General features: G+C 61.9%; 1 protein-coding gene across 1 annotated transcript in view; it reads left to right on the forward strand.

The window, feature by feature from the left end:
- Nucleotides 1–188: 188 nt before the first annotated feature.
- Plxnd1 (plexin D1) overlaps nucleotides 189–22683 on the forward strand; it is a 34923-nt gene continuing 12428 nt past the window's right edge. The window contains exons 1-15 of the mRNA XM_046425489.2: nucleotides 189–1547; nucleotides 12075–12251; nucleotides 12873–13004; nucleotides 13154–13254; nucleotides 13336–13465; nucleotides 14097–14274; nucleotides 14424–14532; nucleotides 14830–14932; nucleotides 17755–17859; nucleotides 19618–19707; nucleotides 19859–19955; nucleotides 20450–20604; nucleotides 21159–21310; nucleotides 21869–21968; nucleotides 22146–22285. Coding sequence (XP_046281445.1) covers nucleotides 189–1547; nucleotides 12075–12251; nucleotides 12873–13004; nucleotides 13154–13254; nucleotides 13336–13465; nucleotides 14097–14274; nucleotides 14424–14532; nucleotides 14830–14932; nucleotides 17755–17859; nucleotides 19618–19707; nucleotides 19859–19955; nucleotides 20450–20604; nucleotides 21159–21310; nucleotides 21869–21968; nucleotides 22146–22285 — 3128 coding nt within the window. The remainder of the gene's footprint in view (nucleotides 1548–12074; nucleotides 12252–12872; nucleotides 13005–13153; nucleotides 13255–13335; nucleotides 13466–14096; nucleotides 14275–14423; nucleotides 14533–14829; nucleotides 14933–17754; nucleotides 17860–19617; nucleotides 19708–19858; nucleotides 19956–20449; nucleotides 20605–21158; nucleotides 21311–21868; nucleotides 21969–22145; nucleotides 22286–22683) is intronic.

A 22683-nucleotide genomic window follows, 5' to 3' on the forward strand; every position in this document is an offset into this window, starting at 1 on the left:
GGCCCGCCCCCGGGCTGTGCCGCGCTGCTGAGCCGGGCCGGGGCGCCGGGGCCGGGGGCGGCTGGCGCGGGCAGGAAGCGCCTCGCGGCCCGGGCCCGCCCCCCGCCTCCTGCCGCCTCCGGGCTCCCGGCTCCCGGCCGCGCCGCGCCCCATGCACTCGCCGCGCCGCGCAGCCCGCGCACGCCTGGATGGCTCGTCGCGCCGCGGGCGGCGCACCCCTTAGCGCCCGGGCCGCCGCGGCCAGCCCCCTGCCGCCGCGCCCGCCACTCGGCGCCCCGCCGCGCCCGGTCCCCCAGAGGTGCCCGCTGTCCCGGCCGCCGCCGCCGCCGCCGCTGCTGCTGCTGCTGCTCCTGGGGGCGGCGCGGGTCGGCGCCCTGGAGATCCAGCGCCGGTTCCCGTCGCCCACGCCCACCAACAACTTCGCCCTGGACGGCGCGGCGGGCACCGTGTACCTGGCGGCCGTGAACCGCCTGTACCAGCTGTCGGGGGCCAACCTGAGCCTGGAGGCCGAGGCGGCCGTGGGCCCGGTGGCCGACAGCCCGCTGTGTCACGCCCCGCAGCTCCCGCAGGCCTCGTGCGAGCACCCGCGGCGCCTGACCGACAACTACAACAAGATCCTGCAGCTGGACCCGGGCCAGGGCCTGGTGGTCGTGTGCGGCTCCATCTACCAGGGCTTCTGCCAGCTGCGGCGCCGGGGCAACATCTCGGCGGTGGCCGTGCCCTTCCCGCCCGCCGCGCCGCCCGCCGAGCCGGTCACCGTGTTCCCCAGCATGCTCAACGTGGCGGCCAACCACCCCAACGCGTCCACCGTGGGGCTGCTGCTGCCGCCGGCCGCGGGCGCGGGGGGCAGCCGCCTGCTGGTGGGCGCCACGTACACGGGCTACGGCAGCGCCTACTTCCCGCGCAACCGCAGCCTGGAGGACCACCGCTTCGAGAACACGCCCGAGATCGCCATCCGCTCCCTGGACGCGCGCGGCGACCTGGCCAAGCTCTTCACCTTCGACCTCAACCCGTCCGACGACAACATCCTCAAGATCAAGCAGGGCGCCAAGGAGCAGCACAAGCTGGGCTTCGTGCGCGCCTTCCTGCACCCGGCCGAGCCGCCGCGGGCCGCGCCGTCCTACGCGTACCTGGCGCTCAACAGCGAGGCGCGCGCGGGCGACAAGGAGAGCCAGGCGCGGAGCCTGCTGGCGCGCATCTGCCTGCCCCGCGGCGCCGGGGGCGACGCCAAGAAGCTCACCGAGTCCTACATCCAGTTGGGCTTGCAGTGCGCGGGCGGCGCGGGTCGCGGCGACCTCTACAGTCGCCTGGTGTCCGTGTTCCCCGCGCGCGACTTGCTCTTCGCCGTCTTCGAGCGGCCCCAGGGGACCCCCGCGGCCCGAGCGGCTCCGGCGGCGCTCTGCGCCTTCCGCTTCGCCGACGTGCAAGCCGCCATCCGCGCCGCTCGCACCGCGTGCTTCGTGGAGCCCGCGCCCGACGTGGTGGCCGTGCTGGACAGCGTGGTGCAGGGCACCGGGCCCTCCTGCGAGAGCAAACGCAACATCCAGGTACGCCCGGGCGCCGGGGGCGCGGGGAGCCGGCCGGGGAGCCTCTCTGCAGGGGGAGCCTGCGAACGGGGAGCGCGCAGCGGGTCGCAGATGGGACCTTGCCGAGGCCCAGATGTGCGTGTGCGGGGATCCAGGTGTGCACTCTGGGCCGGGAGCCGGGGCTGCACGGGGAGATCCAGGTGTGCACCGAGGGGCCACTGCGGATGACCTTAACGGCCCCCCCCCCATGGGCAGCCCGCAGGGACTGCATTGAGTGCTGGGTCACAGGTGCGGGACCTCCCTGTGCCTGCACCGGGAGGGCCCCAGGTGGCCACGGATACGCAGACGCTCGCTGCAAAGAGCCAAAGGTGCCCGCACAGCCCCGTGGTGCCGGGTTGGAGGGCAGGGTCCCCGGTGCGTGCCTGAGCAGAGGTGCGTGCTGACATGGCCCTGGGAGCCTTTACCATTGAGCCTTGGCAGACGTGGGCACCAGATGTGTGCCACCTACAAGGGGCCCGCAGGACTCAGGGCAAGACGGGCTGTGGGACGTGTGTGGCAGAGGATGCTGGTATTTGGGGAACCCATTGGTTCTCTGGGGAAGCTGCATGTTTGGCTAACAGGTCTGCTCCTGAGACTACTTTTTAATTCACTCATTTAAGAAATGTTTAATGAACACCTAGTATGGACCAGGCATGGCAGACCAGGGTAAACAGTGCCACTCCAGGAGGAGCTCCTAAGCCCATCACGTGTCATGCTGTCTTTGTTTTCACAACGATCCTCTAGTCTCATTCCCATTTTACAGATGAAAAAAAAACAGGCACAGGGAGGTTCAGTAACTTGCTCAAGAACACACAGCTGGGAACTGGCAGAGGTGGGATTTGAACACAGGATCTCTGATCTCTTAGTGTGGAGGTTTCGTTGCTGGGGTGGGCAGATTCAGGGGACAGGACAATGGAGCGGGTGGACAGGGATTTGAAGGTCTTAGGGCTCTGAATGAGGACAGAGGGACGGGATCCAAATGTCTGAGGCTGGGCCTGGCAGTGGCACGGAGGCCAGGTTAGGGACCTAGCGTGTGTGTTGACATTGTGGGGACGACAGAGGGGTCTAGGGGGGCGAGTCTGGGGATCCCCGTTTTAAAAGACACTCTGAAGTCCCCCAGCCCTGAACTCCTCCTCCTGGAAATTTGGGAGTCCCTCCCCCCCATTGGGGCCCTGCCCCTTCCCTTCTCTGTGGTCCCGGGGCTGTGTGACAAGGATGTCCCAAGATTCATCCTTCCCTGCGCGGCTTTGAGTCAACAGTTTCCTTCTCTGCAGCTTGGCTCCCAGGGGCTGCCACCTCCCTGCTGGGCCCCCGTGAAGCTAAGGGTCCCAGGGGGTGAGTGGGGACACTGTCCTAGGGGGCTGCTCCACACCCTGCTGGGCTCAGGGCTGGCCGTGCAGGGCTGGGACTCAGAAGGCCCCCACTCTCCGGCCCCAGGCGGCCATCTCTGGGTCGTAGGAGGCAGGAAGCCCTGTTGGCCGGGCTGAGCTGGGGACATCCCCCAGGCCTCCGTGGGCAGGGTCCAGCCCTGTGTGGGGCCACTGGTGGATCCCTCCGGCCTTGGCAGACTCCCCTCCCGCACTGGCAAGAAGTGTCCTGGTTCTCACGGTCCCCTGTCCCCTCCCTGGCCTGGTGCAGTGACTCACTCTTCTGAGAGAGGCTGGACTTCCTACTCCCTAGGGGGCAGGGCCTCTCCAGGGGACAGGGCCCCAGGGGCAGCTGACCAAGGTCCCCTCCCTACTCCAAGGCCTTCTGGGCCACCCCCTCTGTGTCTCCGGGCCTGGCTCTGGCCACAGGCCAGTGGCCCTTGACATATCCCCTAAAAGTGCCCGAGACCCCAGACTTGGGTCCCCAGCAAGGGCAGGTAGAGGTGGCCCATGACATTTTTTCCAGGTCACCCCCAGTTACAGGTTAAAAGTTTAAACTTTGCTCCCGACTCAAATTCCACTCTGTCCTTTCCCAGCTGGGTGACCTTGGGCAAGCCACGTAATCTTCCTGAATTTCAGTTTCGATAAAAAACAAACTTTCTCACCAGGGGTTGTCTTAGGCCTGGGACACGGTGGCCCACGCCTGTCATCCCAGCAGCTCAGGAGGCTGAGGCAGGAGGATCGCAAGTTGGAGGCCGGCCTCAGTGGGTGGCCAGGCCTCTGCAGGCACCTGCTGCTGCCTTTGCTGCTGCTGTCACCTCACGGGGTGTGATGAGCACAGGCTGGACTCGCTCCTGGTCAGCACACATTGACCTCCCATGGTTTGTTCTGTAGCTCCCCCAGACGGATACGGGCATAAAACATTCATTAAGCCCCTGCTGTATGCTGTCCCTGTGTGCTCTCGGGGACCCCTGGGGGACTCTGTTTCGGCCCTCACTGACATTGCAGGGAGGTGGAGGGGGCTGTGTGCCATGAAGCGGGGACGTGGACGGAGGGGGCTTCCCCGGGGGGAGATGGAGTCAAGGCCAAGGTGGAGAGATGACCAAGAGGAACTTGGGCCACACCTGCAGGAACTGGGGAGGGGGACGAGAAGTGAGAAACTCCTACCAAAGGGCCTGGGGACGGGATGTGGCCAGGAGGCTGGAGGAACCAAGGGCCTCCGAGCAGGTGGACAGAGAAAGAGCCAAGGGCTGCTAGGAGCCCGGAGGCCAGATTGGGAGGCTGGATTGATCCAGGCCATAGGGAGCCATAGAGTGTTTTAGGCAGAGGAGGGATATGGCCCTCTGGGTTTCTTCCTCCTTAGAATCGAGGATTGCTGTGGGGAATTAAATGAGATAATATGTGTAGAGATTTGAGTGCCCCGCACCCGAGTTTGCAGCTGGCCTCTAAGTTGCAATCCTCCTGCCTCAGCCTCCCGAGCTGCTAGGATGACAGGCATGCACCACCGCGTGCTCGAATGACCTTTAATATTCTAGAAAGTCCCCAGGTGGCTGGTGAGAAGGTGGGGTGGCTGCACGGAGGGCGGAGGGGGACTGGGGGTACCACCTTCCAGACAAGACATCCCTTGATCCTCCTGTAAGTATTTCTTGAGCACTTACTATGTGCCAGGCCCTGGGTAGACCCTGGGCTGCAGCTGGGGACACAGTGGGCCAGCCCAGCCTGAGGTGGCACCAAGGCAGAGGGGTTCCAGTGTCCTTGCAGGACAGGTGGCAGGCTCGGCTCTGGGGCTTCCGGGGCCCACAATCCCGTTCCTCCCAGGCCCGGGTGGCCTGGCTTTCCTGGCTGGGCCTGGTCACCCGAGTGACCATCCTATTTGTCTATTTAAATCCAAAAGCCAGAGCCGGCGGGCAGCTCCGTTTCCAAGGTGGCTTTTTATAGTGAAGGTGGGAACCGTCTCCAGACTGACTCCAAACTGGCATGTGGTGGGTGGCCATGTGCGTGGCATCAGGAAAGGTATTTTTTGCACCAATTTAGGGTCCAAAAATGCCAGGTGGGGGTGGCCGGGGAGAGGACTTTTCAAAATGGGCTTTATTTTGGAGCTAGGCTGGGGGCTGGGAGTGAGCTCCCCGTGGCCAAGAGCAAGCAAGCAGAGACCCTTGGTGGGATTGAGGAGAAGGGTTGGGGACATGACCTTGTAGCCTGAAGAGACGGATCGGGAGTGGTTACTGTCCCTTAACTCTCCAGGTGAGGTGGCCACCTGCCTGTCATCCCAGCAGCTCAGGAGGCTGAGGCAGGAGGATCGCAAATGGGAGGCCAGCCTCCACAGGTTAGCAAAACCGTGTCTCAAAATAAAATAAAAAGGGTGGGGATGCTGCAGCTCTGGTCCCAGGTTCAGGGTGACACACTGTGCCAACACTCACGGTCCCTGTGATCGGGCCTCCAGGCGGGCCTCAGGTAGACCGAGTAGGTGAGGCCAACTGGGACATCTGCAGAGGCCAAGGCCCTTCAGGTCCAAAGGGCATTTGATGGATGAGGTGACGAGTCCCTTTCAATATGGACATCAGGGTGGGGACTTTCAAGCCAGCCAGGGCCATGCTGGACACTGGGGCTGGACTGACCCTCTGCCCCGGAGCATGATCTCGTGTCCAGGGCGGGTTGGACGGAGGACCGGTCACCACCCTCGAGACTCCCACAGCAAAGGCCTTCTGGACCCAGGCAGGCCCAGGGGTGGTGACAGCTGGGTCTTGGGGACCTCGCCCAACCCCCCAGAGTCCAATCCACCTCCGCAGCTCCTGACTGGGGCTTGGAGCGGGTCGCTTAGCCTCTCTGGGCCTGTATTTGTCCACCTGTAAAATGGGAAGAGTGGGGGGTGGCCCGGGGACATTCAGCAGAGACTGTGGCCGCCAGCCCCTGCACCATCACCCTCCGCCAAGTCTGCTTTGCGGGGCCTGGTGACTGCTGTTTTTCAGGAGGATCCGAGTTAGACTGTGGGGTGGACCGGAAGCGCCCTCTGCACAGACTTGACAACCCCAGAAACCGAACAGGGCGAGGGTGAGCTCCAGTCTAGAGAAGGGGAAGTGAAGAGGCCCAGAGAGGTTCAGTGACTTGTCTGGGGTCACACAGCGAGCAAAAGGGGGCGGCAGAGGGATGTCTGTGTGTAGAGCCTGTAGTTGTCACCTCCAGAAGGGTGTGGCCCAGAGGAGGGGACCTGGGAAAAGCCCTGGGGAGGAGCCGGGCTGCTCCTGAGACCTGTAGCGGGGATTCTTCTGAGTGCGGAGTATGGAGAGCTTGGCTTTTCTCCATGACAGTCCCCAAAAAGGGACAGATCACACTTTGACCCAGGACGGCCAGGGGACCAACTTCACCCAGGGCCACCAGGAGGGCTTCCTGGAGGTGGGGACGTTGGAGGGAGCCGGGGAGCCGGGACCCAGACCCTGTCCTGCGGTCTGTAGGGCCCTGGGGAGGCTCGTGGGGACAGGAGGACACAGTGGGGACAGGCCCGGAATGTCTTGGGGTGCCAGCCTCGTGTAACTGGAGCCCGGTGACCCTGGGTGTGTGGCCTCCATTTCCATGTTTCTGAGACCCGGGTTTGGGCCTCGATGGAACCAAACTCAGCCTCTGCCTGGATCTGGGGCACCGGTCCCCCTGCCCTGAGCCACGATCCATGTGGCCGTCCCACCCCGTCCACTGTCCTTTACCCTGAAACATCATAAATCACGCGCTGGCGGAGGCTGGCGGCCGCGGACTCCATTACCAGGCCCGGGAGGCCCCAGGGGGCCATGATCACAGCACTTTCTGCTCTGATCGGTAAATAATGGGGTGGCGGGGAGGTGGGGGGGAGAGGGCGGCCTTGAAGAGGAGGCCGAGCCGCTGGCAGGGACGGCTGATAACCTTGGCACCCGGGGCCTCTCCCTGGCCTCTGCCCAGCCTCTGTGTTTGGAGGTCTCCAGAAGCTCCTGCCTCCTGATGGGCCTCCATTTCTGTATCTTCCAACCCAGGGCCTTTCCAGCTCTTACGGAGCTGAGTGTGGGGCGGGTGGTCACTTGAGGACCAGGGCTCTGGAGCCAGCCTGTCGGCATGGGAGGTTTGGACGAGGCTGTGTGTCTCTGAACAAGTCACTGCACGTCTCTGTGCGAATGAGCGCTACGTTGCTGTTGACGGGCCGAGCGTTGGTGGATGCTTTTGGGGGCCTCCAAGATGGATCCTCAGCTGTCCCCCACCCGCCTGCCTGCCCTGGGCTGCTGGGAGGGCCTGGCTCCTCGGGGACACCGGGCCTCGCAGCTAATTGGGAACATTTATTGAGAGCCTCCAGGGCTCAGTGTGAAAGGCCACCTTGGGCAGGATCCTGTCCAGGGTCCCGTGTGGCAGCTGCTCTGACAGGGACTGAACTCAGGGGCACTCGACCACAGAGCCACACCCCCAGCCCTTTTTATTTTTTTTATTTTGAGACAAGATCTTGCAGAGTTGCTGAGGCTGGCCTCGAACTCATGATCCTCCTGCCTCGGCCTCCCAAGCCGCTGGGATGACAGATGTGCGCCACCACGCCCGCTTCTTCTTTTTTTTTTAAATAACTTTTTTCTTATGAAATAATCTTACATTTACAGGAAAGCTCCAACGACTGACCGTCCAGAGAGTCCCTGTGTACCCTTCCCCCAGAGTCCTCTGTGGCTAACATCTCACTTTCCCATGAAACATTTGTGCAAACTCAGAAACCAGCATCCGAACAACACCCTCAGCCACACTCCAAGTTTATTCCACAAACGTCCTCCCCCTTTCCCAGGACCTCATGCCACTTTTAGTCATCTGCACTTTTCATACCTCCTTTCGGGCCAGGTGCGGTGGCGCAGGCTTAGAATCCCGGCTACCGGGGAGGCTGAGGCAGGAGGATGGCAAGTTGGAGGCCGGCCTCAACCACGAAGTGAGACCCTGTCTCAAAATAGAAGATAAAAAAAAGGGGCTGGGAGTGTAGCTCCGTGCTAGAGCTCCCCCGGCTTCCATCCCTTGTACAAATAAAATAAAATAAAATGCTCCCTCCTTTGGGGCTGGGGCTCAGTGGTGGATGGTGGCCCAAGTGACAGACAAGGCCCTGGGTTCGATCCGCAGCTCTGCAGAAAATAAAGAAAAAAAAATCTCCTCTGGGGCCACTGAGAAGGGGAGATGCAAAGGGCCCAGATTTGGGAAGCTTTGAGGGTGCAGAGCACCAAGCCCCCCTTGAGGCCTGGCACCCCAAAGCCAACCCCCTAACGCCCCAGCAAGGGGAAGGGACCGCTGGGCACAGTGCCCACAGCTGCCACAGCACCCACCGCCCGGCCTCATCCTCTCTGAGTGCCCGGGAGCGGGGGGCTGAGGCTTGCTGGGGTCTGTGGGCAGGATGTGAGGCCCACAGAGTCCGGGCCGGGAGCCTCTTCCTCGGGCCGGCTTCCTGGGGAGAGAAAATCAACACGATTACAGTTGCTCAGGAAATCAATAATGTCAGCGTTTTAATGGGAGAGAGGGCAGAGCTGAGCGGAGGCCCCAGGAGGCCGCCCGCTCGAGAGGGAGGCCCATCCTGCTCGCAGGAAAGAGCTGAGGCCCGTGGCCACGGCCTTGACCCCATTTTAGAGAAGAAGAAACTAAGGTTCTTAGGGGAACCCAGACAAGCTTGCTGGGGCTCCTCACGGGCCCCTCCTGGGTTGCTTGGCGCACAGTAGGCGTGTTTTTTTTTTCCTTGGATCCTCTTGCACCTAGCGGCGTGGCTCTCAGTCCCTCTGCTCTGAAAGCAAACGGCTGGATGTAGTCATTCACACTTTAGTCAAAATTAGGGTCTTTTTTTCCCCCCTCCCTTGATAAGTAGGCACCCCAGGGAGCACAGTCTCCACCCCGGATGGCTTGGACGTTTGGGAAGGACACTGGCTGCCCGAGGGAACAGCTTGGCAGTTTGAGGAACTCCAACTGTGGAGCCCAGGGCAGGGCCGAGGGAGGAACTGAGACTGAGACTGAGTCCTTGGCCAGAGAGGAATCACAAAGGTCCCCCCCAGGTGCCAGGCTGGAGGGCGGGGGCCTGATCCCCGGGACGGTGCCCAGCTGGGCTTGTGGGCTGCAGAGGAAGGCTGGTGCTTTCAGATTGGATCTTCCTGGAACTTTGGGGGCTGTGGGGACAGTCCAGGCTGGCTCCTGCTGTCAGGGAGGGGGACGTGAAGGCAGGGCCGTGCTGGGGCAGGAATCTCAGGCAGTGGGATGGGGTCAGCAGGGGGACTTGGGGGGCCTGAGGGCTCAGTTTCCCCAAGGACCACGTTCAGCAGAGGCCACACTCACTGATGGAGGCCGCTGGGTCTCCAAGTCCCCTGTGTCCCTTCCTGGAGGCCTTTCCTGCCTGCCTGGGGTGGGGGGTCCCTTATCCCAACTTCCTCTTCTGAACCCTTTGCAGCCTGCAGATCTCCCGGGGCAGAGAGGCCACCCGCTTCCTCTCCGAGCACAGATCACTGGGAGCCTCCGATGGCTGACTTCTCCTTTAAAAAAAAAAAAAAAAAAGAGAAAAAAAATTTTTTTTTTTTTTTTAAGATTTTATTTTTAGGATAAAGAAAAAAAAAAGTTGGGGGAAAAGGCTTTTTAGAAAATTCCTTCGGTGCAGAATTAATGGCTTGTGAACGTCAAGGCGGGCGGCGAGAGCCGGTTCCCAGCCTGTGCCTGCCCCTTCCCCTCCCCTGCTGTGGCCCCCAAGTCACCCCGAGCTGGGAGCAGGGCCTGGCTCGGCCCACTTCACCTCTTCCCTGCAGGATAAGGGGGTTGGGAGAGGGGTCCCAGCCTGGGGAGAGGGAGAGCACCCACTTTCCAGGGCTGGTCCCCAACTTGGACACACACAGGATGAAGTCAGGCCGGGGTGGAGGCTGAAGAGAGAGGTTGAGAAAGAGCCTTGTCCGTGGTTTTTATTTTCAACCGTTTCAGTTACCCCATGGTCCGATGAGGTCCCCAAAATAGAAAATGGAAAGTTCCAGAATTGAACAGTTCATCAATTTTAAATCACCGGCCGTTCTGAGGACCGGGAGGAGACCTTGGGCCTGGGATGTGTGAATCACTGCTTTGTCCAGCGTGTCCATGCTGTATGCACTACCCTCCTGGAAGGCACTCAGAGTGTCCACGCTGTATATACTACCCTCCCAGTAGGCACACAGCATTATCCATGCTGTATACACTACCCTCCTGCAAGGCACACAGCGTGTCCACACTGTATACACTACCCTCCCGGTAGGCACTCAGAGTGTCCATGCTGTATACACTACCCTCCCGGTAGGCACTCAGTGCCAGGTTGGGTGATCAGATGCGATGAATGTCACAGTGTCTTGGTGCTGATGTTCCCGTGACTGTTATCTCAGTTAATAATATTTTAGTTAATAAGAGTCAGGGAGGTGCAGACCCTTCAGCAGTGCCGAGAGGCTGGGACGGGCTCTTTTGAAGTGGAAATGGTAAAGTTTCTTAATAAGGAAAGGAAAAGGTGTCATGCGCCGTCAGGTTGCTAAGATCCACCGCACAATGGGGTTTTTGTGAGTGAGCACCGCGCTCCTGTCACTTTTATCAGACTATTTTGGTGTCGTTGATCCATTCTTAGTCACCGTGGATCTCTTCCTGGGTTTGTGAATGACACTGTATCACAGGACACAGTCCACCCAGGGCTCTGCGCAGGTACGCAGCTTCAGACATTCACTGGGGGACATGGAATGAGTCCCCCCCATAAATGGGAGGGACAGGCTGAAGCATGGCTCTCAGGGAATAGCCAGGACAAAGACCCCGAGGAGGCAGACTTGGGTTCTAAGGTGCAAGTGACAGAGATGAGGGATGACATGGTGTTCCTGTTGGTGGGGGGGGACGACGGGGGATTGGACCTGGGGATCCTGACCACTGAGCCACACACCCCCAGCCCTTTTTATTTATTTTTATTTTTATTTAGAGACAGGGTCTCACGGAGTTGCTTAGAGCCTCGCTGAGTGGTTGAGGCTGGCCTCCCACTTTGTGATCCTCCTGCCTCAGCCTCCCAAGTCGCTGGGATGACAGACACGCACCACCGCGCCTGGCTTGTTTTTGCTTAAGCCGACGGGGGACGGAAGTCGGGGGCCTCATGCTGGGTGGGCAAGCCCTCTATCACTGAGCCACAACCCCAGCCCCCAATTATATTTAGTAAGAATAATATGAGCAACGATCACATCTGAAGCACAACAGGGTCACTAACGGTTTCCAGGAGGTTACCATGGGAGCACTGTACAAGGAACGATCTTGCTCCATCCACGACCTGGTGGGGTCCTAGTAGATGAGCCCATTTTATAGTCGAATAAACCGAGGCTCAGAAAAGCAAAGTGACTTACTCAGGTCACCCACAGCTGTCCTCTGGAAGATCATTAGTCCTGGGTTTTGCCCCAGGTCACCCCAGCCCCACCCTATCTCTGGGCTCCCAGGGACACCCTGGGAGCAGCCTCAGGCATGAACACTGTGGGTTTGCCCCAGGACAGAAGGAGTCACTACTGATTATTTTCTTTTGGAAAATTAGCTGAGGTTTTGTGCAAAAAAAAAGAAAAGAAAAGAAAAGAAAACATCTGGGCATACCATTCGTGACTTAGGCCTGTAAAAAAGATCACACAAGTAAAGTTCCAAAAATCTCTTTAGCCCGGGGCAGTGGCGCACATCAGTAATCCCATTGGCTCTGGAGGCTGAGGCAGGAGGATCACGAGTTCAAAGCCAGCCTCAGCAATTTAGTGGGGCCCTGACACAGTTCCCTACAAAGGTGGCCTGCCATTACCTTGTCATGGTGACACGTGTATTATTTGAACCCAGGGGCGCTTAACCCCTGAGCCACACTCCTGGCCCTTTTTAATTTGAGACAGGGTCTCACTAAGCTGCTGAGGCTGGCCTCCAATTTGAGATCCTCCTGCCTCAGCCTCCCCAGTGGGCTGGACCCTCTGCAGCCTCTTAAAAGTCAGGAGGACCTTCTTCCCTTGCCATCCCTCCTGGCCTCCCCTGCACGGCCCCCTGCGTCTTGGGTACCTGAAACATCAGTCCCTGGATCAGCTCCAGGACCCACACCAAGGTCAAGGTCAAGGCCAGGCCTGGAGCTAGGGCCATCCAGCAGGAGCCAGACACTGAGCTGAGGTCTGAGCTGCCGTCTCTCTTCCAGCTCCAGCCAGAGCAGCTGGACTGTGGCGCCGCCCACCTGCAGCACCCCCTGTCCATCCTGCAGCCCCTCAAGTCCTCGCCCGTGTTCCGGGCTCCGGGGCTCACGTCTGTGGCCGTGGCCAGCGCCAACAATTACACCGTGGTCTTCCTGGGCACGGTCAATGGCCGGCTCCTCAAGGTAGGGACCGGGTGGAGGGGGGAGGCGCCCGAGGGCTGGGCTGGGGAGGCCCATTGTGTACACCTGGCCTCCACGGGTCCAGCCTCAACCTCCTTGTTCTCCCATGTACCTCACCCTTTATAAATTACAAAGAATTCATGTGTTTGAGGGGCGCCAGGGGCGCTGAACCTCAGGACCCCACCCTCAGCCCTTTTTTACTTTTTATTTTGAAATAGGATCTCGCTAAATTGCTTAGGGCTCACTTAATGGCGGAGGCTGGCCTCCAACTTGGGATCCTCCTGCCTCAGCCTCCCAGGGGACACAGAGAGTCCTAGAGCCTTGGATCCTGTCCCCCACCCTCTATGACAGGCCACTTGCTCAGGGTGGACATCGGTACCTTCCAAAGCCCTTGTTCTTGGCCGAGTCCCAAACATCCTCCCAGAGAATGTTCTAGAAACCTTAGGTGGGGGGAGGGAAAGCCTGGCTGGGTTCCTAGTGGGGGTCCTGCTGAGCCACCCCCTCCCCTGAGTGACGGTGACCTGAGACAGGAGCGGGTGCCGAGTCCCCAGCCCTGCCTGGGCCAGGTCCCCAGGGATTGAGGTCCCCCTGTGACAGCCTCGCCTGACAGCCACGTCCCCGCAGGTCAACCTGAACGAGAGCATGCAGGTGGTGAGCAGGAGGGTGGTGACGGTGGCTTACGGGGAGCCCGTGCACCCCGTCATGCAGTTTGACCCCGCTGACCCCGGGTACCTGTATCTGATGACGTCCCACCAGGTAAGTCCCACTCGAGGGGCCCCAGGCCATGGGATGTCACCTCTGCAGGGCGGCCTGGCCTCCCTGTGTCCCCCCACCCCAGCCTCAGTTCGCCCAGCCTCCCCACAGGGAGAGGCCGGCAGCCTCCCTGAGCTGGCCTCTGCCTCCAGATGGCCCGAGTCAAGGTGGCGGCCTGCGACGTCCATGTCACCTGCGCAGCCTGCCTGGGTGCGGCCGACGCCTACTGCGGCTGGTGCGCCCTGGAGACCAGGTGAGCGGGCAGGGCGGGCACCCCCGGGGAAGGCCACCTCCCTGGTGGCATTGGGGACCTGACCCTGCAGTGCCACCCCAGGTGCACGCTGCAGCAGGACTGTGCCAACGCCACCCAGCCGCACTTCTGGACCAGCACCAGCGAGGGGCCCGGCCGCTGCCCGGCCATGACCGTTCTTCCCGCGGAGATCGACGTGCGCCGCGAGTACCCAGTGAGTCCCCATGTCACCCTCCAGCCTGGGGACACAGATGGGGAGCGTCCCTGGGCCCCGCAGCCACTGCCAGAGATGGGGAGGCCCTGCCCAGGGTGCCCCAGGGACTTGGAGGCACATCACGGGGAAGTGACAGGAACCCGGCTGTCCCCAGCCCTGGGGCCAGCAGAGGTCAAATGACTCGCTCAAGGTCACCGAGTGCAGGGGACCCGGGGCTTGAAGGACGGGGGCAGGTTCTGGAGCCGCAGGTGGAGCCAGGGGAGGACGAGGAGGGAGGCCCACCTGCCTGCCTCTCCCTCCACCAGGTCCCCACTCGACGGGGACATTTCTCCTTCCCAAAAAGAGGCCAGTGTGCATCATGGTGGGGACCTGGGCCCGGGAGGGGACTCCGGCCCAGGCTCAGGGTCCTGCCAGGCCTGTTCTCAGGGACCTCTGTGAGGGCTTCACCACTGAGCCACGTCCCCGGCCCTATTTATTTTTAATTTTGAGACAGGGCCTCACTGAGTTGCTGAGGCTGGCCTCAACCTTGTGATCCTCCTGCCCCAGCCTCCAATGGCTGCGGCCCTTGGGAGGGAGCCGGGCGGTCAGGGGGCAGCCGAGGCCCCCCCCAAACTGCGGCCCCTTCCCCCAGGGCATGATCCTGCAGATCTCGGGCAGCCTGCCCAGCCTCAGTGGCATGCAGATGGCCTGTGACTACGGAAAGGACATCCGCACAGTGGCCCGGGTCCCCGGCCCCGCCTACGGCCACCAGATCGCCTACTGCAACCTGCTGCCCAGGAGACAGTTCCCGCCCTTCCCCGCCCACCAGGGTGAGCCCACGGGGGTCCTCACAGCGGTTTTTGGGGGGCAGAATGGTGGGCTCTCACCTGCAGGTGACAGGGACCCTAAAGTCACAGCCTCTGGTGTGAGCCGAGACCCCTCCCCCATGTCTCTCCCTGGCTCCCCTGGTCCCCTGCAGACCACGTGACCCTGGAGATGGCCCTGAGGGTCAACGGGCGCAACACCGTCTCGGCCAACTTCACCATCTACGACTGCAGCCGCGTGGCCCAGGTGTACCCCCAGGCAGCGTGAGTCCCCAGGGAAAGGGGTCAGGGCTAGGAAACGGGGGTCCCTGCAAACAGCCGAGGGGGCGGGGCCTCCGGTCTCATCTACCCCAGGGCCTTTGCACTCACAGCTCCCCAGACACTCACCGTGGTTCAACTCCATTATTCAAAAGTCACCTCCTCACACGGTGTCCCCACCCTCTCCAAGACAAAGTCCTTTCCCTGGACTGGGACTGGCTTTCTGGGTCCAGTTCCTGGGGTCAGGGACAAGGAGAAGGGGTAGGGAGCCCCCCGAGTCTGAGGGGTGCCCTTGCCTTCCAGCTGCACCCGCTGTCTGTCGGCACCGTGGCCCTGCTTCTGGTGCACCCAGCAGCACGCCTGTGTCTCCAACCAGTCCCGCTGCGAGGCCTCGCCAAACCCCACGGTAAGCCAGGCTTGGGGGACACCCTGGTCCCCCCTGTTCCATTACTTTTTTTTTTAAATGTTAATTTGTTGAGGACATTTCCGCATTGTCACATCCTTGGCATTGAATTTAACAGCTGCGTGGGGCCCACACTGGGCCAATCCCCTATTGCTGGACATACCCATTGCTTCCCCAGTCCCCTATGGCTGGACACACCCATTGCTTCCTGTTTGTTTCTTTTTCGCTTTTGATTATGGCCAGGGACGACGCACACCCTTGATTCTTCTCAGAGGTGAAGTGTCTTTGTTTTCTACCATGGATTGAACCCAGGGGAGCTTAACCACGAAGCCACACCCATTTTGACTTTTCATTTTTAAACAGGGTCTTGCTGAGTTGCCGAGGCTGGCCTCGACCTTATGAGCCTCCTGCCTCAGCCTCCCAAGTTGCTGGGATTACAGGCATGTGCCGCCAGGCCTGGCTCCTAGACATGAGGCTTTGGTGTGACAGCGTGGCCATAGTTTAGCCCCACGGCCCTCTGGGAAACCCGAGGCCGTGGTCTTCCCGCCTGCAGTCTGAATGCCCGTTCCTGCCCGGGTCCCAGGACTGGGTCGCTGTCCATCTTAACCTTCCATGTTTTCAGCCTCCCTAGCAGCTAAAGGCATTTTGTCCCTGAGGGAGGACACCACCCAGCCAGACTCCTACCCTCTTCCCCAAATCCAGAACTGAGTGGGGAGGCCCTGTCTCAGTTTCCCCAGGGGCAGTGGGGACCCAGTGGCTGGTGGTCAGGAACCAGGATCAGGAGTGAGCACCCCATCTGTATGGGGCACATAGTAGGTGCTCACTAAAAGGCTGCCGTGTTCCTTGGGAGCTTGATGGCCCCTCTGCTTGGCTGGGACTGGGGACACTGCTCTCGAGAGGGGACTTTTGGGTGGGGCCTTGACGGGTGCATAGGAGCTCACCGGCTGGGTGGTCCAGCAGCCCGCTGACCCCCAGCCCTGCCTTTCTTTGGGGGGTGGGGATTGGGGCGCAGGGAGGCCTGTCTTGCAGGATTACTGTGATCTGGCAGGAGGCGGCCTCCACCCCAGGCCTGCTCCAGGCTCTCATTGAGGCTCAATTTGGCCTTTAATTAAGTGCCAATTAGCCACAGAGGCGCCAGGCTCCTCCGGGCAGCCGGCGGGCAGCGGGCTCTGCTCTCCCCCCAGACCCTGGGGAGCTGGGGTGTCCCCGGAGCCTCACCTCCTGATACACCTCTGGGGTCCCCCTGGGAAGGAAGTGGGGTGCAGCCCATATGAGGGCAGAGAGCGCCGGCTTTGGGGGTGCAGGGCCTGCGGCCACCCCAGCTCTGCCCCCTGGGAGCTGTGACTGGAGCAGGCTGGGCCACATCTGGGCCCACATCTGGCTCCGGGCCCCTCTCCCCTCCTCTGCCTCCTCAGCTCTGCCCTGGAGATAGTCAGCCGTGGCTTCCCAAGGCCCGGCCCTGTCCCATGCTGCAGCAGAGGGACACCCGATGGCTTGTGCAGGGACAGGAGGGCCAGCTCTCTGGGTTGCGTGCACGCAAGAAACCAAGCCGGCTGGCTTCCGTCCCGCAGAGTTCATTGGCTCCTCTGAGGGAGGGAGCCACCTTCAGGCACAGCTGGATCCAGGAGCTCCAACAGTCTCCGGGGGCCTCCCCGTCTCTCTCTGGAGGGGGCGCCCTGCTCAGGCAGGCTCTTTCTTCTTGGTGACAAGGCAGTGTCCTTATCCCCCCTCCTGCCTAGCCCCAGGAAAATGGAAGATCATTTTTCTCATGGAGTCTGGAGCAAGGGGGGGCCCGGGGCTCCCCTGTCCCTGGGGTGCAGCAGCAGGGCCAGTCTCCAAGACCGCAGGCTGGGGAGAGGATCCCCCAAAGGCCAGGCCAGTCTCGGGGACACAGGGGCTGGGGTGGCGCAGACACTATAAGAACCTGCCCCGGGGCTCAGCGTGGAGGGTGTCACGCAGCTCAGGGGAGCAGGGGGGCCCCAGGGGGGTCCCATACCGTTCACCATGGGGGCCCTCTTGGGAGGCCTCCCGCCCGGCCCCCTGCACCCCCCTGTTGGCCACCTCACCACGAGGGGGGTGGAGACCAGGACAGACCCCGGGCCCCCGGCCAGCTGCGAAGCAGACCTGGCAGCCACTGCGAGGCGGATTGGAAACATGTGGCCTCCATTCTCTGAAATTCCACGGGGTTTGCACACGAGCCTGCGCGGGGCAGCAGCCGGGCCTACCGTTCCCCTGGGGCCGGTCTGTCCTGAGGTTTTGCCTCAAAAGGCCCCATCATGAGAATAAAAACCAGGCCCAGAGAGGGATAGCAGCTAGTGTGAGCACACACAGCAAACTCCATCCTCCCTCCCTCCACCTGAGGCCTGTGGTCAGCTGAGGGGCCTCCCTCCCCAGGGTCTGGCCGTGTCACTGCTAGTCCCAGAAGGTCAGGGTCTTGGAGTATGAGGAGGCTGGACCCCAAGCTTCCAGCCTGTCCCCGGGGCCTGCACACAGCTGTCCCCAAACCACGTGCTGAAGGCCTGGCTGAGGGGCCGGGGTGGCCGACTGCCCTCCAGGGTCGGCACAGCCCCATTTTGCAGCTGGGAAAAGTGAGGCCCAGGAACCTGCCTCCATTTCTTCATCTGGAAAGAGGATCCCATGAACCCCGCCTCCGGGTGGCCCTGAGCACCCCATGGGGCGGCCGTTCAAATGTTATGACCTCGGGGGACTTTCCTCAGGGCTCCCTGGTCCTCCAGGCAGGCGGGACTCCGGGAGGCCCGGAGGCAGCGAGGCACCTCTTTTCCAAAATGTCCCTACGTGACCCTCTCCCTGTGCTTCATCCACAGGACCCTCAGGACTGCCCCCAGATCCTGCCCTTGTCCCTGGCGCCTGTCCCCACGGGGGGCTCCCAGGACATCCTGGTGCCCCTGGCTAACGCGGCCTCCTTCCATGTAAGTAGAGGCCGGCACAGGGTAGAGGCCGGGACAAGGTAGAGGCTGGGGACCGTTCCCCTGGCTTCCGCGGGGCTCTGGGTTTGCTCTCTAGGACCTTCTGGGTTCTGTGTGAGAAAGTCCCTGGTCGCACAGGACTGGGGGAACAGGAGGTGGCACTGAGGCCAGGCGATGGGGACAGCAGGCGGCCATCGGCTGCAGCAGGACACTCTGGCCAGGTCCCCAAGCTGCTCCCGCGCCCCAACAGGAGCAGGGACCCAGCCCGATCGCCTGGCGCTGCAGCCCGTGGTGGATGCGACCCACGTGTGCGCCCGCCTGTCCCCGCTCTGTCCCGGGGGTTGAACTGTGACCCTGGGCACACCCGTCCCCGAGGGGCTCCCACCCTGGAACATGGCCACCGAGCCCTGTGCCACCCCGCCCCGCTGTCCACAGGGAACTGAGGCCCAGGACAGGGTCACTTGGCTCCTGCTTGCCCGGTGACCAGCCTGTCCCCCAAAATCGGGGCAGGGAGGGGACGCGGCCCTCCCTGGGCTGTCCCCCCCAGCGTCCTGGGTGGAAAGCGATGACAGGTCTGGCCCCGCGCCAGCCTCCCCCTCCCGGCTCCCGGGGACGCGCCATCTGTCTCCTCCAGGGAGGAGCTGTCACACATGGGGGCCACGTGCCAGGCATCAGGCTGTGTCAGGAGGCCTGGTGGCCGGGGATGGAGCTGGCACCAGCCACCCCCCCGCCAGGCTGGGGACAGGGGGGTGGCACAGGGGGCGCCTGGAGGGTGCAAGGGCAGCTTTGGTGGCCTCCCAAGTGCCCCAGGCCAGCTTCTAGAATCCCGGGGAGGGGCCCGGGCCCTGCAGCTGTCCCCGACTTGGGACCTGTGCCCTGGAGAGCCCTAGGGACCCTGGCTCTGCTGTCACCAGGTCACCCTGGGCTCAGGGCAGGAGACAAAATGAGCCTTTGGCCGCCAGCAGCCACTTCCCTACCTCCGCTTCCGGACTGTGACCCCAGAAAGGGACCGACTGACCTTGTTCTCTGCAGGGTGTCACATCTGCCAGCGACAGGGACATAAACAGGAAGACCCGCCTGAGGCTGGCCAGGGGCTCAGCCAGTGCACACAGAACCCGCTTAGCTAGTTATCGATGCCGCTGTACTTATTGAGCACCTCCTGCATACCCATCACAACAAGCACATATTAGGCACCTAGAGCATGCAGACCCCTAAGAGTCACCATCTCCAGTTTCCCCACCAATGGGAGGGAAGTCCACCCCCAATGTACAGCTAGGAAAAAATAAAGCTCAGAGAGGTTGAACAACCTGTAGGAGATCACACAGCTTGGGACATAGCAGAGGTGGCATTTGAAGACTTGCTTGGTGGCCCAAAGGGAGACAGGCTGCCCAGGCCAAAGAACAGAGGGGGCTGGGTCAGGAGGAGAGTCAGGTGGAGGCGTGTCGAGGGGTGTCTGGGGCTTGGCCTTGTGGGGCAGAGGTGGAGGATGCTAAGTCCAAAGACTGCTGTCACCCCAGAGGCTTGGGAGGCTGAGGCAGGAGGATCGAGAGTTCAAAGCCAGCCTCACCCTAGGCGTGCCTGGGCTCCTGGTCCCCGCAACATCGGACATGAGGGGCCCTCTGGGAGATGGTGCAGCCACACCCAGACCTGAGATGGGACCAAGGCTAGCATTCAGGGGACAGTCCGGGGCGTCGTGACGGGGTTGGAGAAGAGGGACACTGGCTGGCTGTCCTCAGCCCCCTCCGTCCCTGTCTCCCGCAGGGGGCAGCCCTGGAGTGCAGCTTGGGGCCAGAGGACACCTTCGAGGCCACTTGGCTCAACGCCTCAGTTGTACGCTGCAACCAAGTGGCGGTAAGTGACGTGGCCTCCCCCAGGGGACCGGGGAGACCTTCCTCCCCACCCTGCCCTCTTCTGGGTTCCCGTCCCCCTTCCCCATCAGCCCTGCCCCCCTCCCCCAGAAAAGACGCAGCCGCCCACCCGCCCTCTCCCCTTCCCCCCACAGCTGCACACGACCCTGAAGACCCAAGAGTTTCCCCTCAGCCTCCAACTGAAGGGGCGGCCCTCGCAGTTCCTGGACAACCCCGAGCCCCCCATAACAGGTGGGCTCCCTGCCGGGTCTCCACACCCATGGAGGCTCTTTCCTGAACCCCACGGCCCCCTCTACAGAAGGCCCAGCGAGGGTCTGTTGAGCTGGTGCAAAGCCGTGAGAATAGTTTTGGGGTGTAGCTGCCCCCCACGTTGATGGTGCCATTATTATTATTATTATCATTATTATTATTGTACTGGAAGTTTAGGCCTTGGCCTCCCAGAGCCCATGTGGCTCAGCCCTTCCTGGCCTCCAGGAGGCCCACTGGTGGGCCTGGCTGTGAACCCCAACTCCCCCAGGGTCAGGCTGTGTGGCTTTGGGGAAGTGACTCCCCCTCTCTGAGCGCTTATCTGTAAATGGTGTTAACCAGTGGCTCTACCTGATGGGGTCACGCTAAGGAGCGATGAGTTCAGCCAGGCTCGGGGGTGCCAAGAACCTCGCAGGGTCCAGATGTGGGACGCAGCCCCTGCCTCTGGGTGACCCGTTCTCCCCCACTGTCCCCTGCAGTTGTGGTCTATAACTGTGCCATGGGCAGCCCCGACTGTTCCCAGTGCCTAGGCCGCGAGGACCAGGGTCACCTGTGCGTGTGGAGCGACGGCTGCCGCCTGCGGGGACCCCTGCAGCCCCTGCCCGGCTCCTGCCCCGCACCTGAGATCCGTGCGGTAAGCACACCCGGGGGCGCTCGCACCCCAGAGCCGCCCTGCGCCCAGCCTGGGTCTGCATCTCCGGGCTGGGGGGCTGGGGGGCCACCCCTAGGCACATGCATGCAAGTGACCCGTGAGCAATAGCAAGGTCAGGGAAAGCTGGGGGGTCTGGTGACAATCAAGGCCCCTCATATAACTCTTGTACCCGTTGCCAGAAAAGAAAAATCTCAGGGAAGGATTCTGATTGGTTTAGCCGAGGCCAGGTCCCGCCCCTTGTCCAATCAGCGTCAGGCTGCGATGTGAGCTCCTGGGCTCGGACACAGTCCTGGGAACTGGCCTCAGGGTGCCCCAGGAGGCTCCCCTAAGTGGCATCCCCGAGCCGAGTGGCGTCAGTCACCCTCAAGGCCAGGTGACCCGCAGTCCCAGCCCTCTCTGAGCCCCTGTATCCTCTAAGCAATGAATGGTGCTGGGTGGCCCTGCCTCCCGGTGGCTGCATGGGACAGTGGGAGGGGCCATTTGTCAGTGTCCCAGCCTCAAAGCCCCTGTCACTCCTGTCTCTGGTCTCCTGGCAGATCGAGCCCCTGAGTGGCCCCTTGGATGGCGGGACCCTGCTGACCATCCGCGGCAGGAACCTGGGCCGGCGGCTCAGTGACGTGGCCCACGGCGTGTGGATCGGCAGCGTGGCCTGTGAGCCGCTGGCGGACAGATACACGGTGTCGGAGGAGTGAGTGGCAGGGTCCCCAGCCCCCCGCCCTCCTCTGTCCCACTGTGCGTCCAGCGGGTCCCGCTGTGCCTCCTGCCTGGCTCTGCTTGGGACGCTCCTCTCTCCCTCCGGTTCCTGCTCTGCGCCGCCTCCTCCAGGAAGCCCTCCGGGCTCCCCAGGCCAAGCCAGCCCCTCTGCACACAAGCCCGCTCTGATGAGAATGATGGGTTTGCAGCTAAATTGGGGGGGGCTCCTGGTGGAAGAGTCCCTCTAGAGAATGTTCTAGAACGGAGGAATGAGCTAGAGTTCCACCTGGGGAGGCCTTGCAGATAAGCCCATCAGGTGACCAGATGATCTGATCACAGTCCTCCTGGTCCCCCTTGTCCTCTCAGAGGTGCAGAATTGTGGGAACGCCTGGGGCAGGGTGATCCCCGGACAGTGGTCACTCCAGGTGGCCCTCCAGAGGCTAAGAGGACTGTTCATTATTTCAATGTGGACGGTGCCCAAGGCCAGGTCCAGCTGAGAGTGGGAGGACACGGGGCACCGTCACACCCTCTGAGCGCGCCTGTCCCCCTCCAGGATCGTGTGTGCCACGGGGCCAGCCCCAGGGGCCTTCTCAGATGTGGTGACAGTCAATGCTTCCAAGGAGGGCAGGTCTCGGGAGCGCTTCTCCTACGTGGTAAGGAAGCCACGCCCACCGACCGCCCCCTCTCTGCGCTCCGCCCCTCTCTGCGCTCCGCCCCCTCTCTGCGCTCCGCCCCTCCCCGCGCTCCGCCCCCTCCCCGTGCTCCGCCCCCTCCCCGCGCTCCGCCCCCTCGTGGGTGCACAGAACCTGACTCCTGCCCTCCGCCTCCAGCTGCCTCTGGTCCACAACCTGGATCCTAAAATGGGCCCCAAGGCAGGGGGCACCAGGATCACCATCCATGGGAGTGACCTCCACGTGGGCTCCGAGCTCCAGGTCCTGGTGAACGACACAGACCCCTGCACGGAGCTTGTGTAAGTCCGAGAGCAGCCCTGCCCCTCCCACTAGAGAGACCCATGGGGTTGGGGGACGGGTGGGTGGGGGTGATGTCATTGTCCCTAACATCAGCTGGTTCTTTGTTAGCCATGGCCCCTTAGGGAAGCCCCTCCACTTCTCTGACCTTCAGTCTCTTCTTCTTGTAAGAACATCTTTTTTTTTTTTTTTTTTTTTTTGATACCAGGGATTGAATCCAGGGGTGCTTAACCACTGAGCCCCCTCCAGCCCTTTTTATATTTTATTTAGAGTCAAGGTCTCCCTGAGTTGCTTAGGGCCTTGCTAAGTTGCTGAGGCTGGCCTCCAACTTGTGATCCTCCTGCCTCAGCCTCCTGAGCTGCTGGGATGACAGGTGTGCTCAGCGTAAGAATGGCCTTTA

This window comes from Marmota monax, unplaced genomic scaffold (assembly GCF_021218885.2).
Source record: "Marmota monax isolate L192 unplaced genomic scaffold, Marmota_monax_Labrador192_F-V1.1 WCK01_AAM20220418_F8-fsc00028, whole genome shotgun sequence".
In the NCBI taxonomy this organism is placed as follows: domain Eukaryota; kingdom Metazoa; phylum Chordata; class Mammalia; order Rodentia; family Sciuridae; genus Marmota; species Marmota monax.